Genomic DNA, 19,924 nt, shown 5'->3' on the forward strand with positions numbered 1-19,924 from the left:
TCCTCCACCTTGTCCCCCAACTGCGCAGTAACAGACAGCACCCCTTTGAGTTTGGATTGCAGGCGTTCATTTTCATCCTCCAGCAGCGTCATACGCTGTTCTAACTCATCAGCTCTGATATTGACTTGTGCCAGCTCCGCATGCACGCGGTTTAGAGAATCTTGCACCGTTTTTTCCAGCGCCTTTTGCAGGTCTGGCGCTATCTGTTTGGCTACTTCCCGGGCCAGGGTTACATAGTCAATGGCTACTGGAAGAGCGGACAGTACATGCTCTGCCGGGCTTGAAAGCTGGGACTGATGGTGCTGCAGCTCATCTTCCTGTGTGTATAGCAGGGTCGCAGTGGCGGGAAGCGCCGCCATCTTACCTCCCTTTACCACGGCCGCGGCTGATTCCTCCATGGCTGGCTTCTGCGCGCTTCTGAGGACGTACCTGTCCATACAGGCACCACCGATGATGTTGCCGTGTGCAAGGCTGGTGACTTCCCCGCTGATTATCGTCGCCGTAGCGACTATTGCGAGCTTACAGGCTGGACGGGAGCGGGAGCTCAGTCACTCGCGTCCTGCATCCCCAGCGCCGGAACCGGAAGTCTCGTGTAAATTTCTTTATTTGTTCCTGTATTATGATCATCCATATCTGGATTTTTTGGTGGGAGGACCGTTGATGTGCTTTGTACCACCAACTGCTCTCGTTGAATGAGAGGAGAACAATAATCCATGTTTCAGGTTTGTCAGTAGTAAAATAAGTTCTCCTAGTTGCAGCCGTTCTCGAGAACCTATTGGTGGTCCCACTTTTGGGGGGTTTCCACTGTTTAGGTCCCTCCAGTGCGTTACAAACACGACATGGCACCGAAAACCATTTCAGTAAAATCTGCGCTCCAAAATCCAAATGGCGCTCCTTTCCTTCTGAGCACTGCCGTGGGTCCAAGTAGCAGTTTATTACCACATATGGGGTATTTCCATAATCAGGAGAAATTGCTTTACAAATGTTGGGTTGTTTTTCTCCTTTGGGGTCAAAATGCTAACTATACCCCTAGATAAATTCCCTGGGGGGTGTAATTTCAAAAATGAGGTAACTTTTGGGGGGTTTCCACTGCTTTGGCATCACAAAACCTCTTCAAACCTGACATGGTGCCTAAAATATATTTGCATAAAAAGGAGGCCCCAAACTACACTAAGTGTTCCTTTGCTCCTGAGGCCTGTGTTTCAGTCCATTAGCACACTAGGGCCACATGTGAGATATTTCTAAAAAGTGCAGAATCTGGGCAATAAATATTGAGATGCATTTCTCGGGGGTAAAACCTTCTGTGTTATAGATTTTTTTTTATTGCAAATTAATTTTGACAGAAAAAATGAATTTGTAAATTTTACCTCTAAATTTCTTCAATTCCTGTGGAATGCCTTTAGGGTTAAAACACTTTCTGAATTCTGTTTTTAATACTTTGAGGGGTGCAGTTTTCAAAATGGGGTGTTTTATGGGGATTTCTAATTTATAGGGCCCTCAAAACCACTTCAGAACTGAACTCATCCTGGAAATTATAGCCTTTTGAAATTTTCTTAAAAATGTGAGAAATAGCTGCTAAAGTTCTAAGCCTTGTAACGTCCTTGAAAAATAAATGATGCAAACATAAAGTAGACATATGGGAAATGTTAATTAGTAACTATTTTGTGTGGTATTACTATCTGTTTTACAAGCAAATACATTTAAAATTAGAAAATCATAATTTCTTCAAATTTTCTCAAAATTTTGGTGTTTTTCACAAACAAGCAATACATTTATCGACCAAATTTTTCCACTAACATAAAGTACAATATGTCACGAGAAAACAATCTCCGAATCGCTTGGATAGGTAAAAACATTCCAAAGTTATTACCACATAAAGTGACACGTCAGGTTTGAAAAAATGGGGCTGGTCCTGGAGGCCAAAATGAGCTTATCTTGAAGGAGTTAATGGTTTGCACCTTGTGGTGAACCCTCTCTATTTGCTCTCATGAAGTCCATGGTAGACATAGATACTGATACACCTACATCCAAGAGAGCGTTCTTCACATGGGTAGATGTTGTGAAGGGTTTTTTCATCACCATTGAAAGGATTCTGTGATCATCCACCACTGTTGTCTTCCGTGGATGTGAAGGCCTTTTGGAGTTCACGAGATCACCAGTGTGCTCTTTTTTTTTTCAAGAATGTACCAAACAGTTGATTTGGCCACTCCTAAGATTTGTGCTATCTCTCCGATGGATTTCTTCATTTTTTTCAACCTAACGATGGTCTGTTTCACTTGCATTGAGATCTCCTCTGACCTCATGTTGTGGGTTCACAGCAACCGCTTCCAAATGCAAATCCAGACCTTTTACCTGCTTAATTGATGATGGATTAACGAGGGAATAGCCCATGCAGCCCATTAAATAGCTTTCGAGATAATTGTCCAATTACCTTTGGTCCCTTGAAAAAGAGGCAGCTACATATTAAAGAGCTGTAATTCCTAAACCCTTCCTCAAATTAGGATGTGAATACCCTCAAATTAAAGCTGAGATTCTGCACTTCAAGCCCATATTGATTATATAACTGTATATTCAATATGTCTTGGTAAACAGCTAAAATGACAAAACTTGTGTCACTGTCCAAATACTTCTGGACCTAAATGTGTACGCTGATGTATTCCACACAGCTTACATATACCCTGATGTACTCCCCACATCTTACATATACCCTGATGTACTCCGCACAGATTACATATGCCCCCACATTATTACCAGTAAAAGCCCAAACAAAACTACTATCAAGCAAAATTTACGCTCCAAAACCCAAATGGTGGTCCTTCTGAGCTGGACAGTGTGCCCAAACAGCAGTTTATGACCACATATAGGGTATTACTGTACTCTGGAGAACCCACTCAACAATTCATGGGGTGTGTGTCTCCAGTGACACAAGCTGGGCACAACATATTGGTCACTGAAATGGCATATCAGTGGAAAAAGGGCAATTTTCAATCTGCAACATCCACTGTGCACTAATTTCTGCAAAACACTTGTCAAAATGCTCACTACACCTCTAGATAAATTTCTTCAGGGATGTAGTTTCCAAAATGGGGTAATTTTTTGTGGCTTTCCGCTGTACTGGTACCTTAGCTCAATGCAACACGGTGTCAAAAAACTAATTTTGTAAAATCTCCACACCAAAAACCAAATTGCGCACCTTCCTTCTAGAGCATTGCTGTGTGTCCAAATGGCAGGTTATGATCACATGTGGGTTATTGCCGTACTCTGCAGAAATTGCTTTACTAATGTTGGGTGGCTTTTTCACCTTTATCCCTTGTGAAAATGAAAAAATGCAACTTTTAAGTGGAAAACAAATGTATATTAATTTTTACCGCCTAATTCCAATAAATTCTTCAAAAGACCTGTGAGGTCTAAATGCTCACTATACCACTAGATAGATTCCTTAAGGTGTGTAGTTTCCCAAATGGGGTCACTTTTGGGGTTTTCCACTGTTTTGGTCCCACAGGGGCTTTACAAATGCGACATGGCACCCGAAAACCATTGCATCAGAACTTGAGCTCCAAAAGTCAAATGGAGCTTCTTCCATCTGAGCTCTGCCGTTTGTCCAAGCAGCAGTTTAATACCACATATGGGGTATTGCCGTAATCTTGAGAAATTTCTTTACAAACGTTGGTGTGTTTTTTGTCCTTTATGCCTTGTAAAAATGTAAAATTTCTACGTTTTATAGGAAAAAATTTAGATTTTCACTGCCTCATTCCACTAAATTCAGCAAAAATTCTGTGGGATCAAATTGCTTACTATACCCCTTGATAAATTCCTTGAGGGGTTTAGTTTGCTAAATGGTGTCTTTTTGGGAGTGTTTCCACTGATTTTGCCCCACAAGACCTCTTCAAACCTGACATGCTGCCTAAAATATCATCTAATGAAAAGATGGCCCCAAAATCCCCTAGGTGCTCCTTTGCTACTGAGGCCAGTTTTTCAGTCCATTAGCACACTAGGGGCCACATGTGGGATATTTCTAAAAACTGCAGAACCTGGGCAATAAAGATTGAGTTGTGTTTCTCTGATAAAACCTTCTGTGTCACAGAAAAAAATAAATATGAATTTCTGCAAAAAAAATGACATTTGTCAATTTCACCCCTACTTTGCTTTAATTCTTGTCTACGCCTAAAGGGTTAATAAACTTTCTTAATACTGTTTTGAATACTTTGAGGGGTGCAGTTTTTAAAATGGGGTGATTTATGGGGTTTGTATTGTATGGGCCCTTCAAAGCCACTTCACAACTGAACTGGTCCCTGAAAAAAATAGCCTTTTGAAATTTTCCTGAATATGTGCGAAATTGCTGCTAAATTTCTAAGCCTTGTAACGTCCTAGAAAAAGAAAAGAACGTTAAAAAAAACAATGGCAACATAAAGTAGACATATTCCCGATTTGAAAAAGTGGCGTCGCCTTTAAGGCCAAAACAGGCTGTGTCCTCAAGGGGTTAAACTTTGGTCATGTGACAGTATGTGTGGGGTCCCAGCACTCAGACCCCCTTTGATCACAAGAAAGCTGTAGATGTGAGCTGCTTGATTATGATTGACCTTGTTTTGCTTCTGTTGGTAAAATGTGCAAGCGGTGTATGGGCTCTATATAAATTCTTTAGTCCGTACACGGTTTGCTTGGCTTTCAAAAGAAAGCCGGTACTAAATGAAGTGGCTCAGTGTTCATTCGAGTGCAACTGCTGCTTTGTTTAGCAATCAGGGGGTCTCAGTTCTTGAACCCCAAACCATCAATACTTCTGACACGTCACAATTGTATTGTTGTTTTTTTTAAAAAAAATAATATTTCAATAAAAGATGCAGCATGGCTTACATGGAACAAAAATGTTTAAAATTGTGTTATTGCAAACAAAATTGTATTTTTTTAGTTAAACAGTTAGTATATACATGATTACACATTGCTCCTAACAGAGCACACAGACGCTCCCTGCAGCCCGGCATCTCCCAGTACAGGCTGCTACTAGCAGCCTTAGTACTGGGGGAAAACATCGGGTCGGATCACAGCGGTAATCCGAACCGATTAACCCCTTAATTGTGGCAGTCAACAGTGACCGCCGCATTTAAGTTGTTATATCAACATCGGCACCCCGCTACGCGATTGCGGGGGCCGATTGCTATAGCAACTGGAAGCCTAACAAAGGCTTCGGGTCTGCCATCTATTGAAGGCGATTACGTCCTGCCAGAGGACCTAATATGCCTCCTGTCAGTGTGAAACTGACAGGTATAATACCCTGCAATACATAAGTATTGCAGGGAATTATAACAACGATCCAACAATTGGATCTTCAAGTCCCTAGAAGGACTAAAAAAAAAGTTTAAAAAAATTTACAAAAGTAAAATGTCAAAATAATAAAATTTTGGGGGCGTGCCCGGATGTCGATGGAGTAGGACGCACGGTTCAGAGCTCCTCCACTAATCAACCTCACAACTGCGGTTTATCTCGGATTTAGCCTCCCAAAACACCCGCAAGATGGTGAAACGCACATCCAAGAAGCCAGAGAGTAAGTTGGCACCCCCAGGCGTGCTACATACCGGGACTCTGGACGCATTCCTCCGCTCAGACCCACAGGCGGAGCAGACGCCATTGCTAGCGCCTCCTCTGGACACGGACTCACAGGCTTAGGCCTCATGCACACGACCGTAAAAACTCCCGTTATTACGGGTCGTAATCACGACCCGTAATAACGGGCTCATAGACTTCTATTGGCGACGGGTGCCTTCCCGTTTTCTCACGGGAAGGTGCCCGTGCCGTTGAAAAAGATAGAACATGTCCTATTTCAGGCCGTAATAACGGCACGGACAGTCCATAGAAGTCTATGGAGCTCTCGTAATAACGGGTGGCTACATGTGTGCACCCGTCATTACGGCAGCGTTGCTAAGCGACGTCAGTAAATAGTCACTGTCCAGGGAGCTGAAAGAGTTAACTGATCGGCAGTAACTGTTTCAGCACCCTGGACAGTGACTACCGATCAGTATAAACCTGTAAAAAATAAAAATAGAAGACGTTCATACTTACCGACAACTTCCTGCTTCCTCCAGTCCGGTCTCCCGCCCGTTACCTTGGTGACGCGTCCCTCTCGACATCCGGCCCGACGTCCTGGATGACGTTTCAGGCCATGTGACCGCTGCAGCCAATCACAGGTCAATCACAGGCTGCAGCGGTCACATGGACTGCCGCGTCATCCAGGGATGTCGGGCTGGATGTGAAGAGAGGGACGCGTCACCAAGACAACGGCCGGGTAAGTATGAATTTCTTTAACTTTTATTACAGAAAAGGCTGTCCCTTCTCTCTATCCTGCACTGATAGAGAGAAGGGGCTGCCGATTAGTGCAGTGCTATTTTGCCGCCAAAAACGTGCTCGTAAATACGGGTGGAATACGTGTGACACCGGACCCATATTTACGGGCACGGGTTCGTAAATACTGGTGCAAAACGGGTGGAATACGTGTGACACCGGACCCATATTTACGCCAGTATTTACGGGTGGGAAAAAATACGGTTGTGTGCATGAGGCCTTACTGGTGTCCGTCGGATCCTCTGGAGGGTGATCCCGCTGCAGATCCGGCACGGTCCCCATCACCGGAGTGCACTCGGTCTCCGGCCGCTGCACAGCTTCCCATCCGGGGACTCGGAGACGACCACGTGGTCGACAGGCCGCCATCTTTAGATGTCCCCTTAGCACACTCAGAGGAGCCGCATGCTTTCCTGACGGACACCTCTTCACAGAGCAGAGACTTTCAGGTTAGTGACTTACCGCTCACCTTGGAGAATTTCCCGCTCTTGCCTAAACCTCCGAGACCTCAAAGGGACGAGATCCCTCCTTCCTCTAAACGCTCTAGGGAGCGGAGGACAGCGGCACTTGACTCGGAACTGGAAGCTCCCTCCATTTTGACCCTGCCACCACCGTGTGACCGGGGCTCCGATTCTCAGGCATGGCTCTCTTCCTCAGATTCTGAGTGCCCCACTTCTAAACGACAAGACTGGCATTCCCTCCTCTGCCAGCTTCCCACTAGAGAGGATTTCAAGTCTCTTATAGCAGAGGTGAAAGACACCTGTAATGCTGCCATTGCAGCCGTACGTCAAGACATACAACAAGTCACACATAAAATCGAGACGCTAGAAGAAGACCATGACTCCACTCGTCAATATATTTCACAACTACAGTCTACGGTTGTGGCCCAAAATACGGCTCTCTCTGATTATCATAATCATTTGGAGGATCTCGACAATAGGGGTCGGCGCCATAACATTAGGATCCGAGGTGTACCTGAAGCTAAACAAGACGAAAATGTGAAACATGTTCTGACGACCATTTTTAATACTGTTATAGGAGCACCTTCTGATCATATTATAAAGCTAGACAGAGCTCATAGAGCCCTGCGGCCAAAAAGGACTTCCACCCTACCTCGAGATATCATCTGTTGTGTTACGGACTTTGAGCTGAAGGAAACCATTATGGCTAAAGCCAGAAATCAACGTGACATTGCATATGGGAACTCTACTATCCAACTGTTACCTGATCTATCTTGGATTACATTACACAAGCGGAGACAACTACGCCCGCTGCTCTCTATCCTGAGAGATACTAACATCCTATATCGTTGGGGATTCCCATTCAGTCTCACAGCTAGACGAGATGGACGCTCTGCCGTTCTTAGGTCACCTATGGATGTACAAGCCTTCTGTGCCACTCTGGATATTCCAGCACCGAAGCTACCTAGCTGGGATCTTACCCTACCCCCGCCGCCTTCCCCTCCCATCTGGCACAAAGTACCACCGAGGAAGAAATCCACTATACCAAGGAACCCCGCTTCCGACTACAGACGCAAGTCTCCATCCCGGAGATAATGATCCTGTTCCTGGAGGCTATTACTCGTAATTGCACTGTCAAGTGCACAGACCGCATTGAACTTTTTCTTTTCTATGTTATGTGTTATTTCTCTTTGATTTGTATTCTACTTATATAGGTTGTTGTGGAGGGCCATCAGACCAAATCGTATCAGATTTGGCTTCTCATGGCACAAGGGGTGCTAGGTTTGGCCCCGACTACATCGACTTCTGGGGGATCTTATCCCCTATGGAGACTAAACATTTTCCTAGTGCTTCTCATGCATCTAGTGTTCTCACTGTTAGGCCTCATGCACACGACCGTAAAAACACCCGTTATTGCGGGTCGTAATTACGACCCGAAATAACGGGCCCATAGACTTCTGTTAGCCACGGGTACCTTCCCGTTTTCTCAGGGGAAGGTGCCCGTGCCTTTAAAAAAATAGAACATGTTCTATTTTTTTATTTTACCGGCCATGCTACTATACTTTATAATGGGAGCACGGCTCGGAAAAGCGGCCGGCTGCCCGTGGCCGGCCGTGCTCGTAATTACGACTCGTAATTACGAGCACGGTCGTGTGCATGAAGCCTTAGTTTTGCATAAGAATTTCTTGAATTTCTTAGTCTTCATATGGAAGGTAACTTTCATTCATAGTCATTTGAGTGACTTGATAGCGCAATGTCACTACATGTGTTTATTGCTATTATTTTTTTTATTTTTCTGTCTGTGTCCCCCCTATCCCTCCCCTTCTTTCCTTGGAATCTGGTTTTATACTAGGAGATGTCTTCGAGAGCAAGGAACTGGATTACTGGAGATGAGCTGCAGCCTCCTACCATCCCGCTATAGATGCAGGTTGGCCCCTTCTTGGGGGTTTACATTAATGTTTGATTTACTGCTTCTGGATCTGTCATGGCGCGTATAGTTTCCTTGAATGTTAAAGGCCTAAACTCTAATGTGAAGAGGAGATTAGCGCTCCGAGAACTGAAATATTTGAAGGCAGATATTGCCTTCCTCCAGGAAACGCACCATGACAGATCCGGTTCTTTTAAATTCGCCATGCCCCATTTTCCATTGGTATATACGGCTACGCAAAACAAGAAAAAGGCAGGTGTTGGAATTTTGGTCTCTAGAGACTGTTCGTTGCAAGTTAGTAGAGCCATAACTTTTTATATTTTCATCAATCAATCGGTGTGAGGGTTTATTTTTTTGCGGGACACGCTGTAGCTTTTATTGGTACAATATTTTGGTACATACAAATTTTTTTTTTTTTAAATCAAACCAGTTTTTATTGATAGTACAACATACATTATAAATCTCATGTATATCTAGTCAATTCCAACAATCAATACATTTTCAGTTTTGTACAGAATATTCAGTTACATTTAACATAACTCCCCCTTCCCTGCAACCAAACTCCCCCCCCCCCTCCCCCGCAGTATCTCCTTTCCCTGGCTCGTACATTTTCTCTCCCGCATCATACAAATATATTCATAAGCGATCTCCTGATCATGTCCCCTCAATCTGCCTCCTACCTCCCTGCCGTACCATAGTTATGTATCCACCTTCCCCATTGTTTATCATATTTGTGCATTGCCCCACGTTTCAGATATATCCGATGTTCTAACGACACCGTGTGATTAACATATCCTACCAGTTCAGACACCTCCGGGGGATCCGTGTTCAGCCAATATTTTGCTATCAGCTTCCTAGCATGGTATAAAACTTTTTTAATAGCCAGTAATTCAGCCCCATTTCCTCCCTCCTCCCCCATGCAACCCAACATAAAGATCTTAGGTTCCAACGGGAAATCCCTCCCATATACTCTCGCTACCATGCCTCCAACCTCCTTCCAGTAGTCATTCAGCATCGGACAGTCCCAGAACATATGCTTTATGTCTGCCCCATCAAACGAACACCTGGGACACTCCTTCGTTGGCCTAAGCCGCATTTGCCATAACACCTTAGGTGTCCTATACACCCTATGCAGGAGAAAAAGTTGTGACCGCCTATGTGCTACATTAATGGACAGCATTTTGGGCGATTCGAGTATCTCCTCCCACTCTTCATCTGTTATAGTCCCCACATCTTCTTCCCATTTGCGTCTGATCTCCCCCATCGGATCTCCAAGGAATTTGGAAAGTAATGTACTATATATCACAGAGATAATCCCCTTAGTGTCCTTTGCCCCCAATACCTGTTCCATCGCTCCCATAGTGGAGCAGCTCAAGTCCACCGACCTACCCTGGGCCTGTGCTGCATGACGCAACTGGAGATACTGATAGAACATCCGATGTGGGAGCCCAAACTCCTCCTGCAATTGTGAGAACAATTTGATACTTCCTCCCTCATACAACTGGTATACATATCTGACCCCTGCTTGTTCCCATTCCTGGAAGCCAGCCAAGATAGTACATACAAATTTTTGATCACTTTTTATTAAATTCGTTTTAGAGCTAATGTAACCAAAAAACAGCGATTTTGGAGATTTCCTTTTTTCTTTATGGCATTCACCGTGCGAGTTTAATAAGTGATAAAAAGCACCAACATTGCCTACGTGTCCAGCAGTTTTCATATTTTTTTCTGTTATATAAAAGATAGCCTTTGAGAAAACTCAGTAAAGGTAATAATTACATCCTGCCCATCCGTATAACGTATGCACCGGGAAAGCTCCAGCCCCATACACCTGATGGAGGGAAAAAAAGCCTCAGTTCGGGTGGGACTGCGCTATTTTATGCAGTGGCGTCCAGTGAAAAAAAATTATCTTGCACATTTTTGGTGTCTATTTCATGTATTCGCCAGGAGCGATAAATGGACAGGCAGGACGTAATGTGAAAACATACAGTACAAACAAAAGCACCGAATGCCCACAATACATAACAATGGTAAATGGAGTGGGGGTGGGGGCACTAAAAGGCAATTCTGCACAGAGCACCCTGTTGCCTAAGGCCTCATGCACACTTCCGTCGGCCGTTGTACGGCCATTAACGACGGTCCCGCCACACACGGGCTGCACACGGATGGCTCCCATGTGCAGCCCGTTGTTTCACGGACCAAATTCAATGCAAAGGCTGAGACTGTTCCATCAACGGGCAGGAGTAGGACCTGCACTACTTTTGACGGAACGGCCACACGGTTCCGTTGAAACAACGGAAGTGTGCATGGATCGATTGAAATGCATGGGTTCAGGGTGCTATCCGTGACAACGGAAAGCACCCTGAAGGAAAAAACTGAAGTGTGCATGAGGCCTCAGGGCCGCCATCAGGGGGGTATTAGGGGTACTTCTGTACGGGGCCCGGCCAGTGGCGTAACTACCGCCGGGGGCCCGCGGCATGAGGGGGCCCGTGTCGCCCGCCGGCACGGGCCCCCACCATGGCCGGAGGCTCCGCTAGCAGCCGCTATGGCTGCTACAGCGGGACGCCACTGAACACTACGGCAGAGCAGGGAGGTATCTCCCCACTCTGCCATTAAACAAAAGACATGTATCCCCTATCCACAGGACAGGGGATACATGTGTGATCGCTGGTATTGATAGGGAGAACGGGGGACTGAAAGTCCCCTGAAGTTCTCCATCACAAACCTCGGACTTCCGGGGTCTGTGTCGGCAGCTCCGGAGAAATGAATGGAGCGCCGTTCCCGCTTGTGCGCATGCGTGACCAGCGCTCCTTTCATTTTTATTGAGCTGCGCAGACGCCGGAAGTCAGAGCTTAGTCATGGAGAACTTCAGGGGACTTTCGGTCCCCCGTTCTCCCTATCGCTGCCAGCGATCACACATGTATCCCCTATCCTGTGGATAGGGGATACATGTCTTCTGTAGGACAGACTGTAGGTCAGATTTTTTGGGGGGGTTGGGGCTGCATGGCATTACCTACAGGGGGGGCTGTATAGCGTTACCTACAGGGGGGCTGTATAGCGTTACCTACAGGGGGGGCTGTATAGCGTTACCTACAGGGGGGCTGTATAGCGTTACCTACAGGGGCGGCTGTATGGCGTTAGCGCCATACAGCCCCCTCTGTAGATAACGCCATACAGCCCCCACTGTAGAGAACGCCATACAGAGTCCCCCCTGTAGATAACGCCATACAGCCCCCTATGTAGATAACGCTATACAGCCCCCCTGTAGGTAACGCTATGCAGCCCCCCGTGGGTAACGCTATACAGCCCCCTGTAGATAACGCCATACACCCCCCCATAGAGAACGCCATACAGCCCCCACTGTAGAGAACTCCATACAGCCCCCACTGTAGAGAACTCCATACGGCCCCCTCTGTAGATAACGCCATGCAGCCCCCACTGTAGAGAATGCCATACAGACCCCCTGTAGATAATGCCATACAGCCCCCTTTGTAGATATCTACAGAGGGGGCTGTATGGCGTTATCTACAGGGGGGGGGGGCTATATGGCGTTATCTACAGAGGGGGGTCTATATGGCGTTATCTACAGGGGGTCTGTATGGCGTTCTCTACAGAGGGGGCTGTATGGCGTTCTCTACAGTGGGGGCTGTATGGAGTTTTCTACAGTGGGGGCTGTATGGCGTTATCTACAGGGGGTCTGTATGACGTTATCTACAGAGGGGCTGTATGACGTTCTCTACAGAGGGGGCTGTATGGCGTTCTCTACAGAGGGGGCTGTATGGCGTTATCTACAGAGGGGGCTGTATGGCGTTATCTACAGTGGGGGCTGTATGGAGTTTTCTACAGTGGGGGCTGTATGGCGTTATCTACAGGGGGTCTGTATGACGTTATCTACAGAGGGGCTGTATGACGTTCTCTACAGAGGGGGCTGTATGGCGTTCTCTACAGAGGGGGCTGTATGGCGTTATCTACAGAGGGGGCTGTATGGCGTTATCTACAGTGGGGGCTGTATGGAGTTTTCTACAGTGGGGGCTGTATGGCGTTATCTACAGGGGGTCTGTATGACGTTATCTACAGAGGGGCTGTATGACGCTCTCTACAGAGGGGGCTGTATGGCGTTCTCTACAGAGGGGGCTGTATGGCGTTATCTACAGAGGGGGCTGTATAGCGTTAAAGTTGTATATAAGAAAGTTTGTTATAATGTATCAGTCAATCATCTGTGAGCTAAACGCAGCAACAGCACAAACTCCTCTCCTGTGCTGGACTCCAGGCAGATGGCTCTTATCTACACTGATACATTGTAACAAGACCATCAGCTGTGAAAGTAATAAACCAGGACTGGTTTTAATGTTCTCATTCATAGACAGCAGGCAGAGATCTTGAAAATCATGAGGAACTGAAGCAGGAAGACAGAAAGCTGCAAAATGTCATTATACAGTAGGCTGGGGTGCTGCACCACTCGCAGTGAATTTATACGTGTAAGGCTATGTTCACACAGAGTATTTTGAAAACCGCGTTGCAAAGCTCGTCGAAAACGGACCGAAAATGCCTCCCATTGATTTCAATGGGAGGCGTCTGCGTCTTTTTCCCGCGAGCAGTAAAAGGGGGGCCCAGAAAATTTAGCTGTATGGGGCCCTGAAATTCCTGATGGCGGCCCTGTGAGGCCTAATGCAGGCCCTGGCTATCTTCTCCACTTCTTATCTGCTCTTCTTTTCATACATTAAGCCTCCAGAGTAAGGTAACCCTCATATGTACTGGTCTAAAATTCCCCTTCATATCTCCACCATATCATTAATCTCTTCCAGCTTTCTAAAAAGTTCTCTTTCCAGGATCAAACATGGCGGGCAGCCGGTCCTACGAGTTAGAACGGTGACACGTCACGACAGTACACGTGACTCCATGTCACCTGCGCAAGAAGGCGGAAATACAAGATCTGGCAGCAGCATACGTTAGAGAGTGAGGTGGTGACGGTCGCTAGGATCGCTGGCTGCAGGATCCGGACGGTGAGTGCCGGCGGCATTAGTCACCGGACATCTCTGTGCTAAGATCGGCGCTCTCGCGGGTACTTGTACGTTAACCCTTTCGTCTCGTTTCTACTGAGGGTTTTTATACTGCAGCTTACGTCACGGCTGTATATATCTATACATGTGTGTATATATAGATCAGGCTCTGTATATCCTGCTTTATTCATGTTGTAGCAGTCTGTATTCACATCGCTCCTCTATTCTCATCGTCCATATAAACGTTAATGTATGTGATCGCTGTAGTGTCAGCCTCCTGGGCTAGAAGTTTTGTCTCGGTAGTACTAGTACTTCCGTACTGGATAATTCGTCTATTGTCAGAGCTAATTCGGACCGTGTCATGACCATTTATATAATAAATTCATCGCTAATCTTCACGATTAAGTAATATCCAGTACTTGGCTAGGTCTATTGATCATTGATTGCAATGGTGATCCATATTTGACAGTCTGATGAGGTGTAACTGGCCGTGGGTCACATTAGACAGTCAAGTCTATGAGATTCTCTGCTGTTTTACTCATTGGTTTTGCATCTATAAGCAGTATACATGATCAACCTTCATCTGCATGAGTTTATCTCTAGGATAGGCCATCAATATTAGGTCTGACCCCTGAGACCCCATTGTTCCGCATGATGGGGGCCATGGTGCTCTCTGGAGCCCCACTTGAATGGGGCTGATCTGCAATGCTTAGCACAGACAAGCGTATAGATGCGCTACTGTGCCTTGATAGACAGGGCTGCGGCGCTGCAGTGGTCTTCGATCTGCAGGAGCCCAAGGGGACCCCCACTAATCAAACATTGACGACCTATCCGAATGTTGGAACGAAACATGCCCGACCAATCCTCCTGTCACATGACATCAGACATCGGGACAGTTGGGCTGCCCCATATAGACCGTAGATCGTTTAATATACTTTGTATGACCAGCGCTGGTTCGCCTTCATGTTGTTTTGCTGTAGTGAGTCACGTTTATGTAGGTACCTAAAAACCTCGTCTTAGACTTAAGTCACGTGAACATATTTCTCGTTATTGTGCACGGATCAGTTGCTGAAGAAATGCTGAAAAAAGAAAAGTGAACCAGGAAATTCTTAGGAAAAAAACGGATGACACACGGAAACCACGCTAATACAACATGGAAATTCATATTCGTATAAATCGGTCCATTTTTTTGCAGACGCAAATCGGACACACTAGTGTGAATAAGGCCTTATAAACACTCACCCATCTAATGGCCATGCTCCCACAGTAAGGCTGGGTTCACACGACCTATTTTCAGGCGTAAACGAGGCGTTTTACGCCTCGAATTATGCCTGAAAACACGGCTCCAATACGTCGGCAAACATCTGCCCATTCATTTCAATGGGTTTGCCGACGTACTGTGCCGACGACCTGTCATTTTACGCATCGGTGTCAAAAGACGGCGCATAAAATAACAGCATCGTCAAAGAAGTTCAGGACACTTCTTGGGACGTAATTTGAGCCGTTTTTCATTGACTTCAATGAAGAACAGCTCCAAATTACGGCCGTAATTGACGCCTCGCAAAACGCGAGTACGAGCAATTACGTCTGAAATGCAGGAGCTGTTTTCTCCTGAAAACAGCTCCGTAATTTCAGCTGTAATTGTCGTTATCGTGTGCACATACCCTAAGGCTTTATTCAAATCACGCTTATTTGCCTACGTTAAACAGGCAGCAATATAGCCTATGGTCACTGTTAGGCATCTGTCACCCTTAGGTTGGGTTCCCACGTAGCGTTAATGCTGCAGAATTTCCGCAGAAAATTCCACAGCGTTTACATTTGCAACAAAGTGAATGAGATTTAGAAAACTCATGCCCACGCTGCGGGAAAAAAAACGCAGAAAAGTTGTACGGAAAGCGTTCTGCGGTGTGACTTTCTATTCCGCGGCATTTCAATTTCTGCTGCGGGTTTTGTGCGAAGATGCTGCGTGTTTGGCCCATAGATTTCAATGGGGAGCATAAATTCTGCAACAGATGTTTTTTGCAGCGTAAACGTAGTAAAAAACTGAGAAAATCCTCAGGTGCGCATATACCTTACTAAAACTGCAGCGTTTCCGCAGCAATATGAGCAGGAAAAATTTGGTGCGGATTTTTGTGACCGATTGACCAGCGTTTTTCTTGAGATTCTGCTGCAGGTTTTCTGTTGCAGAAAATCTGCAGCGTAGCCATTGTGTGGGAACATACCCTTAGGCCGGATATATATATTTTTTTTCCACAGTGTGGTCATGAGATTTTTTAAGTCTCATCCACTTTGCAGAAATTCCACAGCGTTTGCTCTGCGGATGTCATATGCGTTGGGAGCTTTTCCGGCGAATACGCTGATCGTGGTCGCATAACGAGACGTGAACAAGTATTCTTTAAAAAAGAAATAAATAAAGGAGGTTGACGTGGGACAACCCCTTTAAATTTGTATTTCTATAGAAGTACATTAGGTCGGGCTCCGGGACCCCTATCATTTCAGAGAACGAGGTGCCCTTAGCCCCTGTTCTCAGCCGGAGAGCAGGACGAGCATGCGCTGTCCCTCCATAGACTTGAACGAGGGCATGGGAAATAGTCGGAAACCGACCTCTTTAAATTAACAGCCTCCCCTGAGCACAAGTTTTGGGACCCATAAGGAAGTGTGTTCTGTATGTAAAATAACACTGATTTGCCAGGAGGAATCGCCTAAATCCCTCCACCTTTCTTCCGCTTTGACAAAATCAATAGCGAAAACGACGGAACCCTTGCACAACGGAGACAAACGGAAGCCATTGGCACCTGATCCGTCGCCATTGAAATCAATGGTGATCCTTTGGTTTCCGTTTGTGTCAGTCAGGGTCCTGTTCCAACAAAAAGCTCCGTCAGAACGGGACCCTGGCGCAGGTGTAAACGAAGCCTAAACAACACGTGATCCAATCGTAGTCTAATTTTTCTGGTAGGATTTAATGCTTTCCTTTGTTCAGAAACTTTTCAACAGATTTGTGTAGAATTTTACCAAGAAACAAATGATAATAAATAAGGCTTTGTTCACTTCTTCGTTGAAGGCTCTGTTATTGGCCTCCGTCACAGATCCAGTCAAAAATGACAGCCAAAATAGGGCAGAATTTTGGCTCTATTTTGTCCTGTAAAACAGACACCATGACGCCAACCCAAGGGTACCCGTTAAAGTCAATGGGTTCCATCGGGCGCCGATGGTGTCCGTCATGCAACGGATCCGGTTCCTCTGGTATTTTCATTGTTCTGCTTCTATGACGGAACAGAGCAACGAAAACACCAAATGCAGATGTGAACGAAGCCTTAGGCTGGGTTCACACGACCATGTTACGTCCGTAATGTACGGAACGTATTTCGGCCGGAAGTCCCGGACCGAACACACTGCAGGGAGCCGGGCTCCTAGCATCATAGTGATGTACGATGCTAGGAGTCCCTGCCTCGCTGCCGGACAACTGTCCCGTACTGTAATCATGTTTTCAGTACGGGACAGTAGTTCCACGCAGAGGCAGGGACTCCTAGCATCGTACATCACTATGATGCTAGGAGCCCGGCTCCCTGCACTGTGTTCGGTCCGGGTCTTCCGGCCGAAATACGTTCCGTACATTACGGACGTAACATGGTCGTGTGAACCCAGCCTTACTGACCTCAATTAGCTTCCGCAATGCCGGTGTATAGGATGTTCAGCATGCTTTGTCATCCGATATAATTCATGGATGGGTTTAATTATTTGACGGTCTTCGATCTATATATTAATAGATATTAATTTTTGTGTTTTAGGAAAGATGATTTCAGAAGGCGGCTCGTTTATTCGGGGCATGTTGATAGGAGGTGTATTTTGTCTAGTGGTAACTCTTCTTGGACACATGAAGTTGGGACATGAATCTGCCGCCCCTCATGAACACCATCATATCCAAGCACCTAATAAGGAGGACGTTTTGCAACTTTCAGATGCGGATCGACTGGAGTTGAGTCAGGGGATACGGGTTTACTGCATTATTCTTGTCAAACCAAAAGACCTGAGCCTCTGGGCTGCTGTCAGAACCACGTGGAGCAAGCACTGTGATAAGACGGACTACTATAGCTCTGAACATGTTAAAGTCTTTGAATCCATTGTTGTTGACAGCAACGACATGTGGATCATGTTGCGGAAAGCTGTGCAAATGACCTACGAGAAACATCGCCAGGAGTATAACTGGTTTCTCATCTCTCAACCCTCCACTTTTGCCATCATTGAAAATCTTAAATATTTTCTGTTGAAGAAAAATCCTTTGGAACCGTTCTACATTGGCCATACTGTAAAAGATGGAGATTTAGATTATGTTGATTTAGCAGGTGGCATTGTGCTCAGTATCGGGTCAGTAAATCGGCTTATCAACGTAATGAATGAACCAGATAAGTGTCCAGAAACCGGCGGCATAATATGGAAGGTTTCGGCAGATAAGCAGTTGGCCATGTGCCTGAAGTATAAAGGAGTGGTTGCGGAAAATGCAGAAGACTCGGAAGGAAAAAATGTCTTCAACACCAAATCGGTAGGGACATTAATTAAAGAAGCCATGGCAAACGATCCTCAAAAAGTTGTTGAAGGCTGTTGCTCAGACATGGTGATCACATTTAGTGGACTATCTCCAAACTACATGCAAGTTATGATGTATGGTGTGTACAGACTACGAGCTTATGGGCACAGCTTTAATGATGCGCTGGTGTTCCTGCCACCTCCAAACTCTGATAATGATTGAAGAGGGTAACAAGTCTATGTTTTTGGTTATGTACATGGTAGCGTGTTTAATTCGGACATCTGGAAACTAGGACTTGGGAAGAAACTAATCAAACAAATATGGTGGCTATATTTATTACACTGAGGAAGACCATGGCTGGGAGGTTGAACTTGATCTGTGTACATGTGTAATTTAGTTCTTTTCTGAACAGTATACAAGCTTCAGTCTCTTTTGTCAGGACTGCAAAATACTTGTTGTTTTACTACACAAACTCCAAATGATTTTACATGGTGATGACTTTTGCACTCAAATTCTATTTTTCTACTTCATAAAGCACTGGGTTGATATTTTCCGTTTCGGTGGTAAGCGAGCTTTGTACAATTCATCAGGCTGCTCCCTATGGGAGAGTGTAAATGATTCGACTTCCGTCTGTCACCTAGCTCACACGTGGGTGATGTCATCGTTCGGTATTAGTGCTTTCTTTTGCATTCCCTTACTACCACAAGACTCTAACTCTATTACCTCATAATATAAGGCTTGTACTAAGCATAGATCAGCTTTGTATACAAGTAACCATATGTCTCCAGTGACATATTTCTAGTATTTTTAGAAGATGTTCCAGCGTGGCAGTACATCTATTTTTAAGAATCCACAAACCGGAGCACTTGTGTAAATACTTCATCACTGTTCCTTTTAAGATGCATAGACTCTGGTGAATAAGTAATGTGGGAGGCGTTGTGTCAATCCGTAAAGAGTAACTAAACTTTAAAAAAAAAAACTTTTGACTTGTCATAGTGACATGTCAGAAGTCTTGAACGATGGGGGTCCGAGCACTGGGACCCCCATCGATCGCTAAAACGAAGCAGCAGAAGCGGTCGGGTGAGTGTTGTGCCGCTTAGTTTCTGATCGGCTTTTCCTCAAGCGAGCGGTGTACAGACTCATAGACTTTCTATTGAGCCCATACACCGTCCTGAGGAGAGCCGATAAGAAACAAAGCGGCGCAGCGCTCACCCGAGCTTCTGCTGATTCGTTTTAGCAATCGTTGGGGGTCCCCGTGTTTACACCCCCACCGATCAAAACTTCCGACATGTCACAAAACTTTTGACTTGTCATAGTTAAACTTTAAGCTGCACCATGGTCTTATACTGGCTATTGCGTAAATGCTGCTATAAGATTTTAATGAGTGTTTATTTTAAAGAGGTCCTCCGGGATTAATGATTTATGCTAATATAACTCAGTACAAAAAGTGCTAAACGTTTGCTGCAAATCCTTTCCAAATTGAGATTATTGTACTGTTTGTTCGCATGTGTGTCTGTAAAGCACTGTATGTTTATGGACGCACTGTTTGCATTTACCTCCATGTATACAGTTGTACAGCTACAGTTCCTGAGATCCCATCTGCGTGAGTGTATGTATTTTCAGTGGTGATTTAAAGAGGCTCTGTCACCAGATTTTGCAACCCCTATCTGCTATTGCAGCA

At 45.4% G+C, this 19,924-nt stretch overlaps 1 protein-coding gene across 3 annotated transcripts; it reads left to right on the forward strand.

The window, feature by feature from the left end:
* Positions 1-13,635: 13,635 nt before the first annotated feature.
* Positions 13,636-19,924, forward strand: C1GALT1C1 (C1GALT1 specific chaperone 1). Of its 3 annotated transcripts, none has more exons than XM_075834336.1 (2): positions 13,636-13,721; positions 17,507-19,924. In XM_075834336.1, the coding sequence occupies exon 2, from the start codon at positions 17,512-17,514 to the stop codon at positions 18,463-18,465; it is 954 nt and encodes a 317-aa protein (XP_075690451.1). In that variant the 5' UTR covers positions 13,636-13,721; positions 17,507-17,511; the 3' UTR covers positions 18,466-19,924. The 3 variants fall into 3 exon arrangements, with proteins under 3 accessions (XP_075690451.1, XP_075690452.1, XP_075690453.1); XM_075834337.1 differs by having other exon boundaries at positions 13,650-13,786; XM_075834338.1 differs by having other exon boundaries at positions 13,650-13,780.

Source organism: Rhinoderma darwinii, chromosome 8, assembly GCF_050947455.1.
Source record: "Rhinoderma darwinii isolate aRhiDar2 chromosome 8, aRhiDar2.hap1, whole genome shotgun sequence".
NCBI lineage: Eukaryota > Metazoa > Chordata > Amphibia > Anura > Rhinodermatidae > Rhinoderma > Rhinoderma darwinii.